Consider the following 25,848-nt stretch of genomic DNA (forward strand, 5'->3'; position numbering starts at 1 on the left):
ATAGATCAGTTCTTTTATCTTGCAAGAGTGATAGTATTCGTTGCTTCATGCATTCTGATAACAAACAAAGAACCATTTAACATTTCATCTTCGTCACTTAAAAATTTAAAACCTTCAGTTATTTGCAATCTTTTAATAAAATTGGTATCATCTCGTTGTCAGTAAAATAATCACACTTAAGCCATGCACGCTGAAATACTCAATAATAATTTAGTTATTCCTTTATTTTAGGTTCAAGATAATTATTATAAGATGCTCGTTATAAAAACTATTTCTTGAAACAAAATAACAAAATGGTATTTCTAAAATGAATTGATTATAAATTAAAACGACACGCTATTTGAAATTATATTTCCAATAGTGTTATTTCAAACGTTATTAGATCTAGGAACACATATTATAGATTCAGTATTCTTAACTGAGGTAAAAGCTAAGAAAAAGACTGTAATATGTGAAAATTAAATAATTCTCAAAAACAATTACAAAAATAACATTATTCGTTACAGTAGTCTCGATGCGAGCCGATGAAACTATTTTTGAAGCTACTGCAGTCCAGTTTTAGATGTAAATAAAATTTCAACGGATAACCGTGCATGCACTGTTCGAGAAGATACGATACGCTCGAAAATTCGACGGAGAAAAGATCAAGAGCTATTTGTTTTCTCGAACTGGGCAAGATAGAGCGCTATTGCGAAAATAAGTCGAGAGTCACGACTTCGTAATGTCGGGCAACAAAATAAATCACGGTGACTCTGTTCCCAACTTGAGAAAATGTTTTTACCCTTTCATTTCACCCTGCCACGTTCTTCTGGTATTTTTTCACCCAATCGCGTGTTCATTTTCATAGCACCGACTGGTTTGAATATTTCTCCTCAATTCCGTGTTCTCGCTTCGTCAAGGATACTTTCAAATTTGAGAATAGCGAAAGAAAATTATTACTACTTAATTTACTACAAATTACTACGCATTCAGTTAATACACCAAATACTAATTAAATTTGTGATATTCCAAATATTAATTAAATTAACTTCTAAAACGACAACGAAGAAAGGAACTGTCACTCGACAAAAACGAAGCTTGCAGTAATTCGAGAAACGACCATAAAAAGATTCTATTCACGATGTTCTTCTGTCGAAACCACTGGAGTTGTGCTAGAAATACTTCTTATATTATTGCAAATAATGGTATTCAGGTTACGATGCGAAGTGGGACACCCAGTGTATAGCGCACGCATATAATATTCAATATTTGAGAAAATCAGTTTTTACATGGAAAGGAATGTTCTCCGTAGTGGCGAGGGATCGATGTGTCTACGATTCGATCGTGCGTGCCTTGAAGATCAGCTGAACCGAGGCATCGTTCGAGGCAATTAATTTTTATTATTAATAATTCACCGTCCACACCCCACATCAGAGCCCGTGACCTATTATGAACCCTTCTCGTCTCGTATTTGCGTCACTTGTCTATTTTATGCGACTTATCGTTCCTGCAAAATCAATCCCGAGCCAATTTATTTTTAAACAAATATTAAAGCGACGTCCTCTCTGAACATAAGACGCCGTCGTTCCCATCGCTCCGCTGACTTCGACCGGTTATTCTCGATTAAAAAGGTTTGTGGTAACACTATTTTTACCGAAGGTGTCAGAGGACACCGTTGGAAATTTAACTTGAAATTATTCTTCCAGTTCAACCCTTTGCACTCGAGAATATTTTTCTCAACAAATATTCATTATTTTCTGATGAAATGTCAATGATATTTTTTACAATCAACGTAAAGAAATACCTCGGATAAATTAACACTATTTCTACCGAAGGTGTCGAAAGATACCTTTCGAATTTTTAACTTAAAATTATTTTCCAAGTTCAGTCGTATTATAGATATATAAATATACATATAAAATTGATTATAGGAAATGTACAAAATTCAATCGAGGAAAAATGAATGAACTGAGAAAATAATTTTAAGTTAAAATTTCAAAAGGTGTTTTGGTTAGGTAGAAACAGTGTTAAGTGACAGAACTGTTTTACTTCGATGTTCCATGTGCTGATGCGTTATATAAAAATTGAATACTGAATTTTAAGTTTCATCATTTTTTTGGGTCAAATCAAATGGTGACTGAAAGGCGCCTCTCGAGTGCAAAGGGTTAATCCTTCTTCTTCAATTTACTTTTCGACTTCTCTTATGAAGATTGTACAAATAATTCAACTGAACAGTTATGTGTTTACGAATGTTTTGTTTTATAATCAATAGGAACTTTAAATCAGAGAAATAATTTAGGCAGTTCGAATCACGTTTGGAAATGTTTCATTCGAAATTAATTAATAATTTTATATTATAAAACTATGAAATAAAAGTTTACGTTACATTTTCTATTGTGATAATTTGAATAGAATCATTTAAGGATACAAAAAATATAAATTTATTTGAAACTGAAAATTAAGTTATTTTGAAAATATAACTCGAAATTATTCTTCAAGTTCAATCCTTCTTCAATTTACTTTTCGACTTTTCTTACGAAGATCATACAAATAATTTAACGGTGTGTTTGTATTGAATTATACGAAATAATTTTATAGATTTTATTACATTTTCTGTCGATAAAAATAAATATACATGAAAGAGAAATAAAAATAGCGTTAAACGCGTTTGTCTAGAAATCGATATTTTGAGACGAGATATTTATTACTAGTTTTGTCATTACTTATACCTATTATTAGAAATATTTATTGTCTATATATTTATATTACTATTACGTAATATTATATATTTCGTTTATTAATGGATAATGTGATATCTGTAAAAAAACTGGTGATATAGTTTAAAATTCGTCTCACCCTTTTCTTGCTTCGAAACTGGTAAACGCTGTCAAAGAATGACAATATAATTGATACAGGATAGATTTATAACAATCTTTTGAGATATTAAATAAAATTCACGGCATCGCTCGCTTCGTTTAATAATGGATCGGATCGAATTGATTTTATTTTCGTTATTTTATTATTTCATCGCGATAGCTTTTTTCTGGATTGAAACTAGGTTTCTACTAACAGGCCTCGTATAGTGTTTTCGCACTGAATATAAATACGTGAACTTCATTCTAACAGAAATACAAAATCTTTTGTTATCTAAAATTAAATATTCAATTTAATACAAACAATCGTTAATTATTTTCTGATAATGGTTGGTACGAAGTTTCAATTGAAGAAAAATTTGTTTTACCTGTGAACACTAATGTCAACGAATAAAATGAAATGAAAATAAAATATAAATTTTATTAAATTACCATTGAAATTAAATTTACACTTACAATTCATTAATAACATTTCAAATAATATTTCCTAGAAGAACAACGCGATTAGTAAACAACAAGCTTACCGCATTCCAGCAATATCCCAAAATATCAAGAAAATACATAGGGTGAAAAAAAGGATATTTATAACTTGCAGAGTAGATACTCGTTAAATGCTGCAAGGAGATTCTAACATGGCTCGGAAAATCAATATTTTCAATTATGAACAATTTTTTTATTCCGGTTAAACCGACTGATCGTCTCACTTCACGAGCACTCTGTTGAAACATTGGATTACTTTAACACTAGAACAACGAAACTTTTCAAGGTACTAGATTTCAAATTCTTTATTTTGCATTTCAAATACTAATTAGGGCACTCTTATTGAAGTTTTCGTTGATTTCAATTAAAATAAAGGTGTGGATATGTATACTAATTTACTTTCTATCAATCACTTCTACTTCAAAGTTTTGTACACAGAATGCCTAAGTATACCAACATGCATCAATTTAATCAATCAATTGTTTTAATGTTAACACACCTTCTTTTTCTGCTCGTAATAATATTATGATTACAGCGATCACGTGTTACGATACGTGCGTAGACTGAAAAGGCAATCCATTGTTCCAGCACAACGCGATAGCTCTCGAAGAAAATTAGCCAGTTCAACAGACAAGCTGCTTATAGTTTCGAAAGTATTAACTTCTCGATCCACGTGCATCAGAACTTTCTTTTAGCATTTAACTTTTCGAGTGCTGAATAATCCTAATCAAAACATCAAGAATATCTTGTTGTTCATCTAAAGATCGATGAATTATGTTAATTCATACAATTAACCAGTTTACTGCGTTCGATGAGTATACACGTCTTGAAACGCGAAATAATACAAATGTTTTCAACGATAAACTATTTGTTTTTTCAGATAAACGTGTAATTCTTCTTAGTTTCGCTGTAGTTTTTCGTTAGAATATATTATAGATTCATTTACCCTGGATTTGACAAGTATACACCTTATTATTTCATTTTATTGCGCACAATGAGTGATTTTTCGAATTACATAGATTTCCATAGTTATGTAACTGGTTAACACTGGAACTACCTACTAACTGTTTTTAAAACGTCTTTATAAAAGCTAACAGTGTGAATTTATTAAGATTTCAATTAGCTTATGTTTTAGTTTAGGCACTACCAAATCAGTTTCATTAATCATTTCTTAACACGTTGACTGCCATGAAAATTTCTAGCGTTTTATATAGTAATACTTATTCGTTAATAACAAAGGCAAGTGATATTGAAAATAATTATTAACGGTTTAGTATCACAGTAGTTATGATATAACTACTTATGTTCCTAAATATTTTTATTTAAAACGTTAATTATAATTGTTCTTCATCAATTTGAAAGCTCCGGTCATCGGTGACCACCGTGGCAGTCAACGTATTAACCCTTTGAACTCTGTAGGCTCCAATATTGCACCAGTTATAATATTAAATATTTTAATGAATCTCAAAGAAACTACCCTAAAATTATTAGATTCTCCGCACATCCAAATGTTGTACTAAGAAGGAAAATAAAAGATCGAAGAAATGTTATAGCATTTCTCATTTTCGCTGGGAGTACTATAAAAATTAGTTGCAGTTGCTGATAGATTACAAAACACCCCGGACTGCTAAGGGTTAAGTTAAAATTAAATTGTAATTCCTCAGTTTCGCCAAATTGAATGATGCCGAGAAACGCGTGCGTTAATCACATACATTTGTAATTATCACCGCGGCACGCGTGAGACTGGTAAAATCGAAAAACGCATGTATGCGCACGCAGCGTGCGAAGGGTGAACGAGTGCAACGTACCCGAGGGGCTACGCACGCTTTTGTTTGATCGCCCCCCGTAAAATTGGGATTTTTATCGGAACATCGTCCGATCCGATCAACACCCGAGCGTTTTCGCCGCTTCCCACGCTCTTGCTCTCTTTTACTGCCTTGTTGTTGTTATTGTCTGTAGTAATGACGCGACATGGCGGAAGGAGGCCGAGGTAATTTCGACGAAGAAAAACCGATGGCGAAACGTTAACGATCCGGCTGATTGTTGGAAACGCAACGGGCAACAATAAACGGGTCGGCCGGAATTATTTAACGGTATCGACCGTTCCTCGGCCGAGCGCGGTACGCCGCGCCGCGTTGGCATAATTACCGCGAAAATGTCCGCGAGCAACGCAGGCCCAACAATCCATTCGCCGACAGTGTAGTGGGCTTAAATGAAAAATTAAAGTTCAAAGATAAAATGAAATATTGATACATTGAAAGAAGTAATACATTTGCAACGATGATTCCTCGCCGATTTGGATGACCTTGAAATATGTTGTGGCGGACTTGATTCTGAACAACTTTTTCTTATACATGTTACCGCCGCTTGGTATTAGTTTTCCAGATATTCGCAAAAATATGGACGGAAATGGAGAGTTTATTTATTTACGAAAAGAGTAAGCATTGTACGACCTTTATGTTGATTATATTGTTAACGCCATTGTTCGGTACACATAGGACTTTAAATTTTTTTGGAAGAGGCATTCGTTCGAAAGTTATCAAGCATTAAAGTTTCGGATCGGGATAGAAATTTCCCTCTTCATTTTCATTTATTACGTTTTGAATATTTCTAACAATATTTGGAATCTTTTTTTACGAGAGCAAGAAGCAACACGTGTATGTTTTCGTTTGGAGAGACTAAGTAAAGACTAGTGTTGAAGTTTCTTTAAATAAATACTAACTGCTGAATATTAATGTAATAAACTGTCTTTTATAATCTTTTATAACATACAAATTATCTTTTGTAATCGTTTATTGTCACTGATCAAGGATTGGAACTGAGGCGATTACGATCTATCACCTGAGTGCAATAACAGTACATTAATATAGTTTAAAAAACATATGATCGATTGGTCTCGTTGATACTGCGCACTGGATAAAAAAAATACTTATGACCAATCGGTCCACTCAACGCCTCAATATCATGATCCATGTGACAGATCGGTCACATTGACAATGAATGCGTTAACCCTTCGCACTCGACTCACAGTCGCCATTTGACATAGAAAAATTATAAAATTATGATTTATCTTAATATATGAATTATAAAATTATAAAATTATAAAATTATAAAATTATAAAATTATAAAATTATGAAACTATGAAATTATGGAACTATGAAATTATGAAGTTATGGAATTATGAAACTATGAAATTATGAAATTATGAAATTATGAAATTAAATTCAATGTAAAGTATATAGGTAATTACGCATGAAATACAGAAATAAAATAGTTCCATCCCTTAATCATAGTTCTACCGCGAATATTATTTCTATTGAATACTATGAAAAATTTAATTAATATGTCATTAGAAAATTACGAATGTATACAACGAAAAAACCTTTGAACGTAATGGGTTAGGCGACGCCTAAACCGTGTTTGTGTTACAACGTGGGTGGTCAGACCGGATTGTAATTCACCACGAAAGCTCTGTCACGGCGAGTAGCCGTCGATATTAATAGAAATCTGTTTGTTAAATCAATTTATAATGCGCCGATGTTAACCCGGTAAACCGCGGAAGACCAGTTCCATTCGTTGTTCATGTTCGATTTCACCTTTCAACGGCTATCCTTATTTATTTCGTCATTTCACGGTGGTTATGCCCGACTGTCCGGATAAAAGGCGGATCTGACTCACTTTTGACCCATGACAATGATTATTACTAGAACATGGATTTCCATGGGGAATTTAATCTTCTCGTAAAGCTGGATTTTATTTCTTGCGTTAATGGTACCGGCAGCTCGAAGATCACGATGAAAAAACAATGAAAACATGGGAAAACTCTTATGCGGATCTCCTGAGATCTTCGATTTAAATGAAATTCATGTAAATATGTATTTTTGTGAAATTTGACTTAATTTATAAGATATTTATTAAGATGTTATTTTAATTTTTCACATATTATAAGAGAACACTATTAACCATATACCATAGTATAAGTAATACCATAGTAACTACATAATTTAATTTATGTTTGATGTTATACACATCAATTCGAAGGAAACTGAAACCCGCCATTTTGTCGGGTGCCATTTCCAGTGTGAACGCATTGCCGATCGCTAATGTTTTGCTAAAATTTTCTATGGACCCATAGATTTTATGAGTACACGCTTCATTTTCTGATTTTGCGGGCAAAACGAGAGATTTTTCAAACTAACTTCCACAGTTAACGTTAATCAGGTATTTTCAAACTTCTACATTTAACGATTAAGATGCTTTCGTTCACGCTCTACCGCGAGCACGATCGTTTCCGATTTTACCGTGCCACCCTGTACATTCAGGAAACATGTATCGATACGGCACGAACATCTGCGAGCGAGTCGAGCAAATACGAGATTACGATTCAGGGTTATAGAGGGAGGAAATATGAGGGCCGCAACAAGTCAACGGAATCAGAATACCAATGCCGATTTTGCCAGGTGTGATTCATTCTAGCATCCTAAACGAAAATTATCCAGCATACCTTCGATATTAGAATCGAATAGATTAGCATAGAATGGTTTATTAACTCTAGCCTCTTTAGAATTGGACTTGGTTCATAAATTAAATCAAAACCCACTCATTCATCCATCTATGTATCTTCCTTCATGCATAAATCTATTAAGATCATTTTAATATTATTTATTCGATAAAATGACTTATAGCGTTGAAATTATCTTCTGCGCAGATACTCGTTTATTCGAGTTTTATTTTCACGTAAATAAATTTCAGAGTTAATTCGGTTAGATGTAGAATTCTTTCACTGGACAATGAGTACCCGGAATATAAGTAACCGCACTTTCCTTCTCGTGCTGACACTTTCTCTAACCAAAAGTAACTTATGGTCTCATTATTTCTTGTAAATAATTACTACCGTGGTCTCGTTCACATTTCACAGAGCGACGTTTCGAAAGAAATCGATACACTGATCATTCTATTTTTTTGAACTTTCATGGTCTTTATTAAATATTTTATTATCTATAATTTTGAAGTAGAATTGATTAGTAAAAGGAATTATGAGTTATGAATAAAGGTTTTAAAGATAAGATACTTTCAGTAATAATGATTTTTCTAATTGTATAATTTATTAATCCATTTATTGACGATGTTAGTTGTATTAACAGGCTAGGACGTGGATTTCTGTTGATTCAAACAACGATAGTACAGGAATATTGTAGACATAAAAATTAATTTAGGGCATAATAGCTGAGTCAAGCAATTTATTTATTTACGAATTACTGCTTCCAAACAAGAACGGTTGAAAAATCGATAACATGCGTTTTGAGTAATTTATTAAATTATTAACTAGAAAAATATAACAATTAAGAAGAAAAGAATAAAAAGATTATAAAAATTTTATCAGATCCAAATATAATGTGTAAAAGATTTTTCTATAATTCCATTAAACTAGAACTGCCGAGCATTCAATACACTTGATATGTAATCCTTATAAAAATTGTAACAATAGATTATTTTCAGTTTCTTCAGACATAATTATAATATTCAAGGGAAACTATTTATTTTCAAAATCCTTTCGAATATTCAACGCGTTGAAGATATCAATAGTTGCGAAATAAAAAAACTGAAACCAGTGGTTCTAGTGTTAATAATAATTTGTTGAAAAGTATACTATAAAGTAAATTAACCAGGATTACGACAAATATACTTATGTAACGTTTATGTTACATCATAAACAAGTTACTTTGGCTAGTGTGATTCTAGTATTAATAATCATTTGTTGAAAAATATACTATAATGTAAGTTACCCAGGATTGCAATAAATATACTTATGTAACGTTTATGTTAAATGATAAATGAATTACTTCGGCTGTTTCGTGTTTCTAGTGTTAAACGGAACACCCTATACAGACGTTTAAACATCCGGATTCCCGTGACAGAAAGTTCTGCGAACTCTTCGCGCTAAATTGTCGAGCTAGTATATCGTACGATTTAACTCGTTCGCGATATCACCGGCGGTAGCACGGCGTTCTCTCTTTAACCAACGGTAATTTATTATTTAATTACTGTGAACCCGCGTACGGTTCATACGCTGCACAATTACGATAAGCTACACTCGATGTTAATTTCATAATTGAGTGAACCACAACTGAATATCGTGCGAACCTACGATATTTGATTCGCACGGAACTGAATCCGAGTTTTACAACTTTTTGAATGGTTATAAAAGAATTTGAGATTATTTTTCTTGGGATTTTCACTGAATATTTATCTGTTTACAAAGATAAATATTAGGATCTCTGAAGAAAGATGTTCTGTTTTATAATCAATAAGAACTTTAAATTAGAGAAATAATTTAGACAGTTCGTATCACGTTTGGAAATGTTTCATTCGAAATTAATGAATAATTTTATATTATAAAAGTATGAAATAAAAGTTTATATTACATTTTATATTGTGATAATTCGAATAGAATCATTTAAGTATACAGAAAATATAAATTTATTTGAAACTGAAAATTAAGTTATTTTGAGCAATGATAATAATAATTATTATTGATACAGTGGCACGAAGAAATTATTTTACTGGCATGAATAACGATAGAAAAGTGATGTCTATAAAGATAACAAGATAGCGTTCCTTATTATTGAGCAATAGCTTAACATACATAGGCAGCTGTCTTTTTATCTGGCAGAAATGATATCATTTGTTTTCTTATACACTCTGATAATAGACGTCGGATCATTTACCATTCCATCTTCACCACTTCCAATCCCGATATCGTTAGATTCTTATGATTTTTCAGGAAACTCGGTGCAATCTCCATGAATATGTTCCACTCTGTGATCACGTTAATAAAGACTGAGCGAAGGGAACAATTTTCTTTTTAAAACAGCCGAGAATCGAAGGGAAACAGGTGAAGCAGAAAACTGCAGTGCCAGTAAAATAATCAAGACAGAAATTGAACTGCTCGATGATTACTTCGTTATTTTATAATTTCAGATACAAGGGAATTATTTCCGAAACCATTTCTTGGAATAAAGTAACGAAGTGGTATTTCTAGAATGAAGTAATTACGAAATAACACAACATGTAATTGGACATATCGTCCCAATCAAAAAAATTTTTAAATAAAGTAACAAAGTGGTATTTATAAAATACAATAATTATGAAGTAACACAACATGTCATTTGAAATATTATTCCATTCAAATATATTTGAAAATAAAGCAATGGCATGATATTTCTAAAATAAAATAATTACTAAGAAAAATAACACGTGGTTTGAAATATTATACCATTCGAATATATTTAAAAATAAAGCAGCGACATATTTCTAAAATAAAATAATTACTAAGAAAAATAACACGTGATTTGAAGTATTATCCCGTTCGAACATTGTTGTTCCAAATAAAATCAGAGAAACTTTCTGAACAAGAAATATTAATTAGTTCTCGGAATGTTGTTAAAGTACAGTGATATCCCAATTAACCGTAAAGATTCGCACATCCTTCTCCGATTCCTTTAGCGTTTGTCGGCAAAAAATTAGAGGATCAACTAACTGTATGTCCCGCCGGATGTTCTGATTGTCAGGCGACGCGTGTTAATCCGTCTAACAAGGAGACTACGTGAAGCGTTACGCTCGGATTTTAATGAAACCTGACAGACTCATAGAAGACCGAGAAATATATCATTCATGCTCCATTTGCGCAAATACGTAATAGTTTGCGAAATACCGGTTATCTCGTTCACGAATAAACTAAATCAAATTTGATAAATTAACGAAGATAAATAACGGTGATTTTTCGTTTCATTTCTTAGCTGAAAGATATCGACATTTTCAAACAACAGATTGCATCGAGTATGGAACAATAAAGATTATATTAAACAGACGTACCTCAGCTAAACGATTAATATCTATAATCGATTAGAATAGACATGATTAATAAGTATTATTTCAGAAAACACTGGATCGTATATACGTATCATTCGTTAATTTTAGCGTGAAATCATTTCTCAGATTTTTGGACGTTTGCCATCCGTCAATTAAGAACCTAATATATACTTGTCTTACAGGCGAAGAAACCAAACTAATATGTTACATGTATTTTCTTGTGATCTTTTTCATCGTTTTTATTTACCTTTTATACGTGATACTGTAGTGTTATAATTATGTGATCTATTTATAATGGCTGGATCGTTTTAGTCACTAGTCGCAGTAGAAATTGTGAAGAGAATATAATAGAAAGATAACAGAGTTTTTAACACGAAAAAATGTGCCAAACATTGGAAATATTTGTTATTGATAAATATTGATTTATTTTTATTATGATTTTATAAGACTTCTTAATAAGATCTCCTGCTACGACGAAATTTATTAATGTAAACAACATTCAATCGTAATTTATATTTTATTGTGTTTTGAATTCATTACACCAGCATCCACACTCTAATTAAACATCATCCACTACAACATTCTCGGCAGCGTTTTATCTTTTTATTTATATAACGCGATCAATATTGACCTACATGTGAAGCAACTTTTTTTCAGAAGCAAACAAAGTAAGCCCACAAAAGACTTCACTTCTGTGGCGTACTCCGATACACCGTTTTCGTCAACCGAGTTACCCTGTGACCTTATCGACATATTTTATAAAACACTATTTGTAAATTTGTAGCACGACAGAAACTCGATCATCCGAAAGGAATTCGGTAAAGCAGACTCTTGTAATTTGTATGGGAAATTAAAACAAAGAATTATTTCATGGAAATTTGAATAAAATTTCAATTCCATTGTTTGATACTTTCAAATTAATTTCTTTTCAATTGTATTCTCATTTTGATTTGTAAATAACGTCGGGAACATTATACCAGTAGGATCAAATAATTTTTCTATATTTTTGTTTGGAGAATGTTTAACTATAAATGTTTATTATTTTACAGGTACAAAGATACGTGCAAAAACTAGGAGAAAGCATTTGTTTATTACTATTAAATCAATTGTTGTCATTCTTTTCGACAGTGTGACAATTGTTGGTATGTAATGTGACAATTATAACAATCATCAGAATCTAATAAATACGAAAGTTTCCTGATGTTAATACGTTGACTACCGTGACTGACGCGTTTCAATTACTCGAAAACTATTATAACATGCAAGATGACTGATGTTAAATAAAAATGTGAAATAACGTAAGTTGATGATAGTGTAACATAAAGATTGTAATAATAGTTAACACTAACTGTACTGCAACTTTTCCTACAGTAACCAGTCAAATAACTAGCTAAGAATTAAACGTAAACAAAACAGATGATAAACTTTCTAGATTGGAAACAAAAATAGAAGGAAAAACAGACATTGAAGTGATTAATTGGACAATACAGGAATTGACACAAAACTAAATGAATGAAAGAGAACGCAGCATTTTAAACCCACACATTCGACCGGTTCTCGGTATGGTTAGTGTTAACAACTGTTACTATTTACCTTTCTACGAAAAAATAACTATTCTGTAAAACACTCAAGATTTTCGTGGTAGTTAACGGGTAAGTTGATAGTATGATACAAGGCTTGTAATAACAAATAATTGTTCCTATTTTTCTTCGCTGCGAAAGAATAAGTGTTATGTAAAATCAACATTTTCGTAACGGTTAACACGTTGACTGCCACGAGAAACATCAGTGCTTTATGTGTCACTTATTCTTTCTATAGCAAAGAAACAAAGCAAGAATTATTAATTCTTTGATATGAAAATTTTTATGTTACCCTATTATCTAGTTACTAACTAGAAAATGTGTACTCGAAATCAATTATCTTCCAAGTCATAATTATTTCCTTGTAATTTGAAAGCTCCGGTCATCGGTGACCGCCGCGGCAGTCAAAGTGTTAACGCGTTAATGATTCTCCGAAAGAAGAAAATATCGAAGAATCAATTTTGCTACTATAACCTGAGATTCCCCTCTCAAGGGTTACAAACATAACTATTAGGATCTCCTCACACCGGATTACATTCCATTTGGCTTCCTCGTCGGTCGAAGAGCCCTCAGCGCTTCTGGCGAACGCTCTGTTCAAGAGCTCGGCAGCGACGTTCAGGCTGCTGATAAACGATCGCGACGAAACTCACGTGTCAGAGATATATATGACGGAGTGCCAAATTGAAAAACACTCGGCTGCGTCATACGTGACAAACGGTCTCCCGGAAAAGGACGTGCGCGCGCGGTTCCATGGTTCGTTCGCTCGTCCGTTCGTGTGGACGATCACGTAATCCGAATTTCTGGGGGAACGAAAACATGATTACGGGTTCCGACTAATCTCCGAATGACGAGCGATCGGTTTTGTACTTTCCTTTATTTCTTTTCTTTTCCTTTGTCTCGCTGTGATTTATTTGGTCCGTGTCGCGGTTGTTGGTTACTAGCTAACTGCGGATTTTATGAGATTTCACGAGTAACACGTGTGCGAAGGATAAAGTTAATGTTTATGGATATTTGGGAATGTTATTTAACGTTTTTAATATTATACGGAGTATGATGTATCGATTTGGGAAATATTGAAGTAAAATAACTTTGTTCCACGATGCACGTGTGATTTCTCTTCGAGTTACTTTCACAAAAGTCTTTACCTTGTCAGAAAATGTTAAAATATTTCTAGCGAAAAACTTCTGAGTGCAAAGGGTTAGGTCATCTGTCGCTCTGGAATACCTTCTACTGACTGAACTGAAGCATTAAGGTTTAGTCACCCAAGCCCTCGTATCGCTGCAATTACGAAACGTAACGCGAGAAGTATAAACACACCGCAGCACGAACTCATGAGACGACCTAATAATTTTATCGAGCATCGCTGTGAGAGAAATCATAGAACAAAGGCTTGAAACATACTGTATAATATCCTTGGTTCGGTTGAAAAGCAGGAAATAACGAATGAGAGAAATACTTACGCTCGACCCTCAATTTACGCGGTAGTTTTTATATGCGAGTTTAACCCTTTGCACTCGGAAGCTTTTCACTAGAGTCATTTGACACTTTCCGATGAAACATAGGCGACATTATTTGAAACTTATGGAAACATACGTAAATTAAGAAACAAAGCTATTTTAATTAAATATTTCACGTATTGATGTATTATACAAAACTTAATATTATATATAACATTTCGTAATTTTGTTATATCAAATCAAATGATGGCTGACAGTCACCTCTCGAGTGCAAATTAATTCACACGATCTGAATTTAACGAGTAAAATGTACTTCTGCTTTCTAAAACATTCCTTCGATCGACTACCTGAGATAAACCCGTTCTAAAACTTACATCAGCTTTTCTTCTCAATATTTTCGTTTCTCTTATACCGACACACTTTGTTCATACTATTTTCATTCGCGTAAAACGAATCCACGTGGAATTTTCGCGTAAACCCAGGGTCAGATATGTTCGCGTCGAAAAAACCGTGGCGCCTCGGGCCTCCGGATCGCGTTCGTAGAATCATTTTTCTCCGGTCTCGGCGCCCAAGTCACGAAAGAAGTGGAGAGAACGCCGGCGAACGAGTAAATCGTAATTCGTGAATCGAGACTCATCGAGGCACCTGCAATTTCGCCAGGGTTCGCCGACCATGACCAGACAGACAGTGCCCAGCGACTTCTCTCCCACGGAACCTTCGATGCATTTCCTCCGAGAAAATGGATTCCGCGGAGCGATAGGTTCAACGTCGGCCGAGTTTAACGTTTCAGTGCCGAGCATTGAAAGGTAGCAAATATTTATTGCGCCATTGCTTTTTTTTAACACGTTGAATGCCACGAGGGTCACCGGTGACTCCCAACCAAATCCGATTACTATAGTTCGTTCGATTAAACGACGATTATTTGGAAACATTTCTATATTATAAATAACGCTACCTAATGCAGCGACATTCGGCTACACGAACGTGCAGTAATAATAATGCAATTCAATCAAATGACTTAACAATATATTTTTTCCGTTTTGTGTATTTGGCGTTCAATGTGTTAATGGACACGCTTGGCTTTGGCGGTTTGCTCGACATTCTGGAGAATGGTTATACATTTCTAACGTTGGAAGTTCGGTAACACCAGATCGACGGAACGAATCAATGTGACTCGTGTTGAATTTTATAAGCATTATTTGGTAAATGTTCAGGTCGATTTTGATTTATGCAGTTGCGCGAATATGTTTTCTAACCGTCTGTTATGAAATATTTGATTTTGAAGATCTAAATGGATGAATATCAAGTTTTCTAGGAACGATCGTGCAAACTGTACTGGTAGATGTATATACGTAAATAGTGTTAAGTCATAAAACAAAAGTTCCTCTAGAATTTCTCGAACGATTTACATGTATAGGTGTTTGCTTATGTTTTTATTATATTTATTGGAGTCGCTGCAGTCACGCGTTAAAAGGCGATAAAAGTTTAGGAAATCGTCGTAGCGTAATATTAGATGGTAACACAAGTAAACTCTATTGCAACATATACGCGTTGTATTTATAAGAATTTAGTTATTATTGCGAATGGTCATATTAATAAGCAGTAGCTAGCTTAAACCCAGCTGCTATTTGAATAATTCGCGAAATCTCTTGTAAAAAAAACTATTAACTATATCTTGCAACACAACATGATTTCTTTGACTTCGTCCCCCTACAATTTGAATATTAACGCGTCCTATTATTCACAGATTCATTTAATCCATTATTTATTACACCCGCCTTGTCACATTTCTTTACACTAAAACCACCAGACGAGTCAAAACGACCCATTCCCGATTTCTTCTTTCCGCGACAATTAAAAAGATAACAGATGTTTCTCTACGATATTATTCAAGAAATTGATTTAGCAATACGCAAAATGAATTCTAAATCAAAGTCTCAATAGCTGCACTCTTGGACTTTCTATAGAGGAATTTTAAAAAGTCGATTCAATCGCTCGGCAATTTTAGTGTTAAATGCAACGCAACGCATCGTATTACGACAAAAAACGGAATACTCGATGTTGGAAACAGAGAATAAATTCAGCCGAAAGCTATGTAAATCAATTCGAAATATTCGGAAACAAGTTTCTCTTTTCCCATAATCAGCCAAGCTTTCGTCTGTGGTCGTGTGTATCCTCTGCCACGGCTGAAAAACATATTCGCCAGGAGCGCGTGAAATTTATTGAAGCGTCAGCTGGAATCCGGGCGCGAAAATCAGTAGTCGGGAAAGCACATCGTAATCCGGCGAGCGGCGCACATAATCGCGAACGTTGTTGTAATACAACGACGCCGCCGCCGCTGCCGCCGCGGAGCCGCCATTGGTACGCCGGGATGGACCCGCTACATTATCCATCAGTTCCGTCGATCGTCCGTAAAAATTGTTTTTCAATAAGTTTCGCCGGCGAAGGCGCCTCGTATTGTTCGGCCGGTGTTCCGTCTGGCGGCACCTTTGACGATTATTCTGGATGGGTTCGCATTATCAGTGGGGCAACTGACCGTTCCACGTTTCGAGCGACGGTGTTTACCTACTCCGTTAACGTCGAACACGTCCCGCCGACGGGATTAGATAATTTACTGGATCAACCGGAGAGTCTCGGCGTTCTTTTTCGACGTTCTAACGGATATTTTTGTTAAAAGGGGACGACGCTTTTGATCTAACAAATTTCATATGCATGCGACAGCCAGCTTTTCGCGTGGTAGTACTGTGTAGTAGTTTTTATGTAGTGGTATACTATGTTCAATATTCAATTTTCTATAGTGTATCAACCCCTTTGCTGCGATAATTTCGCAGTTGCACCTGTTAGAACTAATTATCGTTAATAATGTAGTAGTGAAACTATAGAAATTGCTAACAAGAAAACTAATCTGACACAGTATTATAAGGCAACGGGTTAATATGCAAAATATTATGATAAAATAGTATTGTCGCTTAATATTTTGTTATATAATATTGAAATAATATTTTGTTGCTATATACGATTATTCGTCATGTTAAGCGATAAAACTGTCTTTTATCAGAGAAACTGCGCCAGAGAAAAAATGTATATTTACAGTGGATGAATTCTCAAATGTAAATGATTGAAGGTATTCTTGATAATAATTCTTTTGAAAAAGCGTGAAATAAATAGCCGAGTTGGAAGTTCTTTGTTGTATAAAACTTGAGATACGTGGAAACATGTTTCTGTTTCTCTCTCGTTAGAAACATGACCATGCTGGAGTTTTCTTACCGTGGACGTTGTTGAAATAAAGCGTAATCAGTATGCAGGGTATCTGAGATACGGTTTTCTCAGAATACAGAATAAAAGATTTTTTCTTTTTACGTGACTTCAATTATATTTAGAAATATGCTTTCCTGTGGAAACATAAAAACATTTGAACAAAGAATGTCGTTTTTACTTTCTGGATGATTGTGCACCATTATTTAAAATAATTAAGATTTTTGTTCACGTTAGTAATAATATATTATTATTTATTATTTAATAGTACTTTACTAACCAGTAATAGTATATTAGTATATTACCTTGTCCTATTTTTTATTTTACAACTGTGTTCAGTAGGACAATTTTATCGTAATAATTGTAACAATTTAATAAAAAAGGAGAAAAATTTGATGCTCACTCTGTATCTACAGTTACTTCAAAGGTTATAGATTAACAATAAGCAAGTAATATTTCATTTGTATGAAAAATAAGTAACGTTTAGATTTGTTAAAGGTTAAAAATTTCTATCACGAGTCTGACCCGTGATTATACAAGAAGGGATTAAGGTTATTTCTATGTAAGTTAAAAGAGAAGAATCGGTTTATTTAAATTTTCGAAGTGATTTCTTTTTCAACAAATAACAATCTTATAGTTTATCCGATTTAACTATCTTAGATAGCGATTGTTGCTCTATCTTTCCCTATTAGAAGCACAGATTAATCGCTTCGATATTTGACGAGCCACTATAACCCCGATTACTCATCTACGAAAGACTCTAAATTGTCTATTAACGTCGGGCTAGTCCCGATAATGGGTTCGGTAATTTGTATTGAACCATCAGAATAGTCTGTGACCATAAATGTCTGTCTACATAGGTGCTAATTGAATTTTATTGTACCCTCTTCATTAGATTGATTTCAATGTTGGCATCAGGAAAGGATCTTTCTGTTTAATTTCACCTTTCGCCAATTGCACAGAAAAGATTTTCAGTTTTGTAAAGATCCAATTATACTTTTAACTTTGATTAATGGAAATTGTAACTTGGACATTGCACTTTCATTATAGAAAGGGATACTTCTTTTAATTTTTTTGTACATATGATCTGTGTCTTATTATTCTGGAGAGATACAAATACAAGTCGTTGTTACCTTTTTTCATTCCATAAATTGACTTTGTTCGGATATTCTAGCAATGAAATCAGTTTCACTGTGAAGTCTGTTTCTTATCGTTCGAAGGATAAAAAGGAAACGGACAAAAAGCTCACCAGATCAGATCGCCAAACAGGATTAGAAGTTACGCTGCATCTGAAAACAGAAAAATATGTATTGTCAGTTAATTAATCTCAGTTTTATAATTAAATTATCAGTTTTTCAGAAAAACCTTTTCTTATCTGACCGTAAGTTGAGAAACATTCTTAAATTGTTTGCATTGATAGTACGTTCATATTTCACAAATTTTAAAAATTGTTAGTCGAACGATCTAACTTGTTTCTCAGATCAATTAATTTTTTATATTCGTAATTTCGCATAAGAATGGTTGAATTTTTTTAAATTGAATATTTAAACTGAAAGAAAGAGAAATAAAACTTCGAAAAAGAAAATACAGACATTACATAGATTGGATAATTTAATGCTTCAACATATTTATTATCACTTCTGCGACATATCATAATTTCGATAACTATCGAAAGAAAACAATTAACAAAACATTAAAACGTTAGAGAAATACAAAGAAACACGGTTTCAAGTACCATGTAAAATGTGAAATACATTAAAATTGAGAAAAATAATTAATATTTTTAAACAAAATCAAAAACTACTCAGAGTACCCCAGCTGAAGAAAACTATTTAAGTCTCTCTTTTATTACTTATGGCATGATGCCCACACTTCGATATGTTTGAATGGTTGCGAAAGAGAACTATCGTAAATACAGAAAAAATTGTTTTCAAACTTAGAGGTAACGAATTTCAGGGTCATTATCTCTAACGTAGAATTAGCATACCAGTAAACATCTTTAGCTTTTAGTTGGCTAAAGAAGAACTCTAATGCCATTAGGTTTTATTAGCAAACTAATTAAAGTGTATATCCATCACTTCCAATTCAGTAATTTAAGAATTTTTGATTTTCTAGTTGCTTTAGATATTGATACAACATAATTCATTACATTCTAATATCATTTTACCATTAGATTATTTTTTTACATTCAAGATAAACTGCATGGAATTTTTATATTACTATAACCTCGAAATTTTCTATTTTTGATCTCGAAAATTTCTTTCTCTATCTACTACATTTTTATTTTAAAATCATTCAAATATCTTCGACTTAAATAAGTTTATTATTAAAGAAAGAGACGATCAGATGGTTCTCCAAATAACCAATAATTAAAAATATCTGCTTATAATATATTACGTATTAAGTAATAATATTATATATAATATTAAATAAAGAGAAGCGAAATTCAAACAGAATTTATTGCAGTTTAAAATAAAGTTTCATTATTATTGTAATAAGGAATAATTTATTAGAAACTGCTATTCATTTCTGAACCTGCTTAAAAAAGTTGGAGTAATTATTTTAGTAATTAATTCGAGAAGCATTATTCTATCAGTGTTGAAAGGATTAAAGGGAAAATTACACACGGCGTCAGTAGCGTAAAGAAAATTGTTCAAAGGAACAGTTTTAAAAATAAATGAGAAGCGTCTGATAATTTTTGTAGAAAATGCGATGACACGGCGGCGAAAGAAACCTTCATGTATTTTAACGTCAGGTTTTGAAATGGTAATTCTCAGCGGTCCAATCGTTTAAATAATCAATTGTTAGATCCACTCGTGTGATTTCCCGTTTATATATACAAACACATGTCAACCTGGAGGATACGAATCAGATGTAAATTGCATGTGCCTAAATAACTTAATCTTTATTAGAATTAGTTACTAATTAGGTACTAAAAATATGGCAGTGCTTTATTAAAATTATGTAATTAGCTTATCTATTTCTTTTCACATTACTTTCATATTCTCCTCTCAGGTTCACGTTAATTTTCCATAATTCTGTTAATAAATATATTACTGTCTATCCATTCTGTCAATAAAATGAGTTCTTGCCATTTTCATTATTGTTTCTATTTCCTCAACACATTCATTCGAGTATACCCACGAATGAATAAATTTATTCGACAATTCTCCACAAAATCACCGTCATCATAGTTTTAGTTACAACAAAACATAAAGAAATCCAGAATTGTCTTATTTTGATAGATCTGGAACGTCTAACGTTGAGATTCAAGAAGCAGCCGCTGGGCTATGAACAATGTGACTGATTTATAGCTCGGATGGAACAATAAGAAGTCACGCAATGTCGTGGAACACTTCGGCGAAGTGTTCGGTACACTGGTACTCCTTTTTTTCGCAACATTGTGCTGTCCCGTTCCCGTGATTAACGTGGAAACAGCATACGGGCTATGCCTCCATCCTCGAACCGTTATTCCAATTCCATTGTGACGGCAGCTTAACCTCTTGCGCTGGAATCACGGTAAATATCACGCACGTCGAGGCATTTTTGTTCGGAAATTACCAATGACGTCTTATACACATCGACAGTCTCGTTGCATTATCTATGCTAGATTCTTTTGAAATGTATCACTCCATACAAAATGATTAATAAACAAAATCAGTCTGCGTATCTGCGTCAAGCGTAACAAAATTCCTCGCATCGCGCCAGTAATGTGTCACCAATATGGCGGCATGTTCTTTTCGTCTGAAATTTTCTTTTAAATTGAATACTTGAACTGAAAGGAGAAGAAATAAAATTGATTGATAATTTAATGCTTGAACATTTTCCAAACTAAATTCCGCAGTTGACAAGCTAATAATTGTACTAAAACGAATATGCCTTGTGATTTTGAAATTGCAATGACGTTGAACTTTCATGCCTAATAAAAGCTTCAGTTAATTAATTACTCAACTTTATTCGTCACCTTACTTTGCAAAATTAAAACATCGCCAAAATGCTACTATATTGGTACGTGACTTCAAAATTATAAAGACCTATACAGGATTAAACATCTCGAGAAACAATCATTACATCATCAACGATAAAACTACCAAACGGGTCAAATTGATCCATTCATAAATTCTTCTTCTCCAATTATTAAAAAGATAACATGCTTCTCTGCGAAATTACTAAAGAAATCGACTTCTTAATACGCAAGTTGAATCGTAAGTCAATTGAAAAGTCAATAGCTGCGTTCTTAGAGATTCTATGTAAGATTTTGAAAATATCTATTTGATTGCTGGATAGTTCTAGTGTTAAAAGTGAGGGAAACTATTCTCGTACCCTTCTTCAGTCGGAACACTCTATATACTATTTTCTTCGTGAAGTATTACGAGTGGCGATATTCTATAGATACGTTTACCCTACGTTGATAGGTTGATCAAACACTTTTGGGATATCCGTTGGGCTTCACACGAACCTGGGTTTTCCGGTTCGTGGATCACCTCGTGCATTCACTATCGCCGAATATAAATAGGTTCCTGTGATGCAGAGCTGCGGAACCGAGACTCAAAGAGGTCTACCGTCGACGAAAACGGTACGAGACAAGACACCAGACGCGGCGCTTTCGGTCAGCAAAATGGCGGGTCTCACGGCGTGCGGAGCCAGCGATGAGTAAATTCTTAATTTTATCGAACATTCATGGCTGACAGATATTAAAACCTTATTTACCGGTCGACTATTAAACTTTTAATGCACACATTTTCTCGGTGCGCGATGTTATATACGAACTTGAAGTTAACCATTACTTTTGTTTGATTATCGATATAAAATTGTTACCATTCAATTTTTCCTAACAAAAACTTTTCGTTTAGACGGAAGAAATAAATTATGATCTTTAATTTTTAAATAAATTAGTAGAGTTTAATACCGCTTTCGTGAATCCTTCGAGTCACCGACGCACATGGCTGTTAAATGGTTGATAGGCTTTTTAACGATTGTCTTGTATCAAAAAGCAGCTTAACGATTTTCTTTGAACAATAGTTGAAGAGAAGTGATTAGATTATATTACTTAAAGCGATCCTTTGAATTTTTGGGCCGAGGATTTTCAATGAGATCAACTTACATCACTATGTGCGAGATATTAAAATATCATATTGTTATTTGATCAATTTTAAAGGAATTAGTTGTAATAAAATTTAATATTCTTTAAAATGGCGTGGCAGTTAACAAAGTTACGGAGGTAGGTACTTATATAAAAACGAAATTTCTCGTTTCCGGTACGCAATGTGTTGTCTTCCTAGTGTGATAAAAATGATCGAAACTTTTGTTTTCTGTTTTTCTATAGTTTAACACTTAGATAATCGTCTAAAAAATGTACAATTGAAACCCTTTTCACTAACTTTAAAATTATTTGATTAAAAATTGTGTTTCGCAGAAGTAAGGAAGATATTTATTAAACTGCAAATATTCTCAGTTGAAGACTTATTAAATAACAAAAGGAAAAAATGAACAAAATACATGGCAATGCGTTGCTAAGCGAAAGGTGAGAGATCTTCCCATTCGGTTTGCTAAGTATGAATATTTTGAAAGCATAATATCAAAAGGATTCAGAATCCGGAAAACTAACGAAGTTATAAGAAACGTAGCGGTGTCGGGTCTCACGCTGCTCGTCGTAGAAACTTTAAACGCGGTTTTCTCGAAACAGCATTTCTTAAACTGATGTCCTTGATATCTGAGAAACCAGACAGTAAATACGTCAAGAAATATTTAAAAACCGTGCCAACATTCTCTTTGGAGGAAGAATTAATTTAAATTTGAACTTAACCTTAATAATTAACAGTGCACCCTGGTATCTGATGAAAACACTATTTATTTCATAATCTTTATTACTTTGTTATTTGTCATTGATTCTCACATGTCGTCTTAAAAATTGCTCACCGATACGTAATTATTATAAATATTTTCATTTCGATTTAAATCAATGAAATTAACTACATTTTAAATTGAATAAGATTCAATAACAAATAACAAAATAATAAACATTATGAAACAAATGGTGTTTTCATCAGATACCAGGCTGCACTGCTAATTAATAATTATTAATACTAACCGTATCAGCAGTTTGTAGACGCCTATTCCTATCGTAACCAGTTAAATAACTGTCTACAAAATAACGGTAAGCAAGTTCGATAACAAATTTCTCTTACCGGGAATAGAAACAAAAGGAAAGGCAAGAATTGAAAAACTGATAACGAGCAATATAGAAATTGACAAGAAGTTAAATGGACGAAAGAAAACGCAGAATTTTAAATTATATTTTGAAACCGGTCATTTGACCGGTTCGCGATACGGTTAGTGTCAATACTCACTGATAAATGTAATTATTAGATGTTATAAATCACTGATTAAAATACGCGGTAATTATGAATATAATTACGATCAGCGATTAGCTCGCTGAAGGTAAAAACAAGCAAGATGATGTAAGTTACGTAAGAACTGTAACAAAGGAAGTCCCCCCGAAACCTAAGAGTAAAGGATAAATAAATAAATAAATAAAAATAAAAAAAATAAAAGCAAATTGTATTAGAAGTAATTAGTAATGATTTGGTATTACAGTACTCATGTTACGCTATTATCTACCTGCTTATGTTACTAAAGATTTTTATTCCATATCAATTGTCTTATTATAATTGTTTTCAAGCTATTTCGAAGCTCCGGTCATCGGTGACCACCGTGGCAGTCAACGTGTTAAGTATCTAGGATACTCGGACAGGATACAGTCTGTCAGTGGACACAGTCGAATTGGTACCGACGATAACGAAGCCATTTTGGGCCAAGAAGCAAGGAGGAAGCGGCGTCGAAAATTCCACTTCCGGCTACGCCGCCGGGACAGATCGGCGTCGTTTTGCATCCGAGTCGAAAGGGGCTGGGAAACCAGCCGAAGGAAAAGAAGCGCGATCGGCTACAGCCAATGGAAAAATATCAATTTCCCGACCCGTGTCGTTCTCGTGGCTCGCAACGTTTGCATTTCCAATTTCCTGTGCTCTTTCCTCGGTCCTCGCCTTATTCCTCTCTCGTTCGCTTGCGCGCGAATATACAGGGTGTGAGGAAAATTGATAGCTAAACATCGATAAAGTATCTTAACCTCTCTAAGGACGAAAACAAGGAATATTCAAGGTATCGATCCTCAACGTTCGAATTTTATAGAAATTTAAGAAATTTATTCGATTCTACGGATCGCCGTAAATTTCTTATGCTATATTTATAACTACACGGCGGAGTTTCGCGCATTTATGGGAAGTTTGGAATTGAATGGAACGCGCGAGATACGAAAATATACGTGGAATGTATGAAATATTTGAAGTATGGTGTATTTTATAATATTGGGAAATAGCTGTTTTTATTGTGATTCCACTTGTTATAATTGTATTCTTGGTAAAGTTGATTGTACGTGAAGAACTGTAGGTTGAAATTAACATTTTGCACTCCGTTGGCTCTGTTAGAGACATAGGTTGCATTCCACATCTCATATGAATGATTTCAAATGGTAAAATACTTCTTTTCTTATAGCTGAATTAAAAGGATCCACGAATATTTGTAATTTTTCTTTTTCGAAATAAAATTTATAGACTTTTGAAAGTTTAGCTGTCGAAATGAACTGTCAAGGAATCGAGAATTTTCGGAGTGGAAAGTGTTAACGGTAGGTTTAGATTAGTTTAACCTGATCGAGATAAATAAATTTCTTCTTCAATTCGTTTCAATTTCCACGACTCTCCGCCCGTTAGTTTAAGGACAGTTTAGGTTTAATTCCTTCATTACAGGAGCACATAAAGGCAATAGAATCATAAAACTACTTGGAGGTTAGAAAGGAAGTGGCTCCAAATGGCACTTAACCGACGACAATATTTGGGGAGAGCCGCAGTTAAAGAACTGAGGGGGACCGCTCGCCACCGTCATTCTTGGTGACTTTTGAATAACTGAGAAATATGAAAAATTATATAAACATATCAAATATGTTTTCCATTCAACTGATGTAGCAGGGATGATAAAACAAATCGAAACAAGTATTTTTAATGAAAGAGGTACTATAGATCTCTGAAAACCATAAATCACTAAAATTCTTTATTCTCAATTTTGAACAGAATTTCTTTTTTATTCGCAGTATTCTTCTTTAGAAATCGTTTAAATATTTCGAACCACAATTTTCATATTATTAAGAAAGAAGTCAATTAAGTGGTTCCTTTCAGCTAAAATATCCAATATATGTCTTTCATTCATTATTACAAAGAGTGAAATACTAATTAAGTCATCCTATAAATAATATCATTTCTTCTCTTACTCGAATAGAATAGTTTTTAATGTCCTTTCAA

General features: G+C 33.4%; 1 protein-coding gene across 3 annotated transcripts in view; it reads right to left on the minus strand.

Annotated features, from left to right (window-relative positions):
• Ipk1 (Inositol phosphate kinase 1) overlaps window positions 1-25,848 on the minus strand; it is a 276,465-nt gene that overhangs the window by 176,200 nt on the left and 74,417 nt on the right. For 2 of the 3 annotated variants that reach the window (XM_031978695.2, XM_031978694.2), the window contains exon 3: window positions 18,747-18,786. Coding sequence is in view for 1 of the 3 variants with exons in the window: in XM_076368289.1 (XP_076224404.1) it covers window positions 18,631-18,640 (10 nt within the window). In the remaining 2 variants the exon portion in view is untranslated. Of the gene's footprint in view, window positions 1-18,630; window positions 18,787-25,848 lie in introns of all 3 variants that reach the window. The other variant, XM_076368289.1, reaches the window with a different exon arrangement.

The sequence above is a fragment of the Nomia melanderi genome, chromosome 6 (genome assembly GCF_051020985.1).
Source record: "Nomia melanderi isolate GNS246 chromosome 6, iyNomMela1, whole genome shotgun sequence".
Taxonomy (NCBI): Eukaryota; Metazoa; Arthropoda; class Insecta; order Hymenoptera; family Halictidae; genus Nomia; species Nomia melanderi.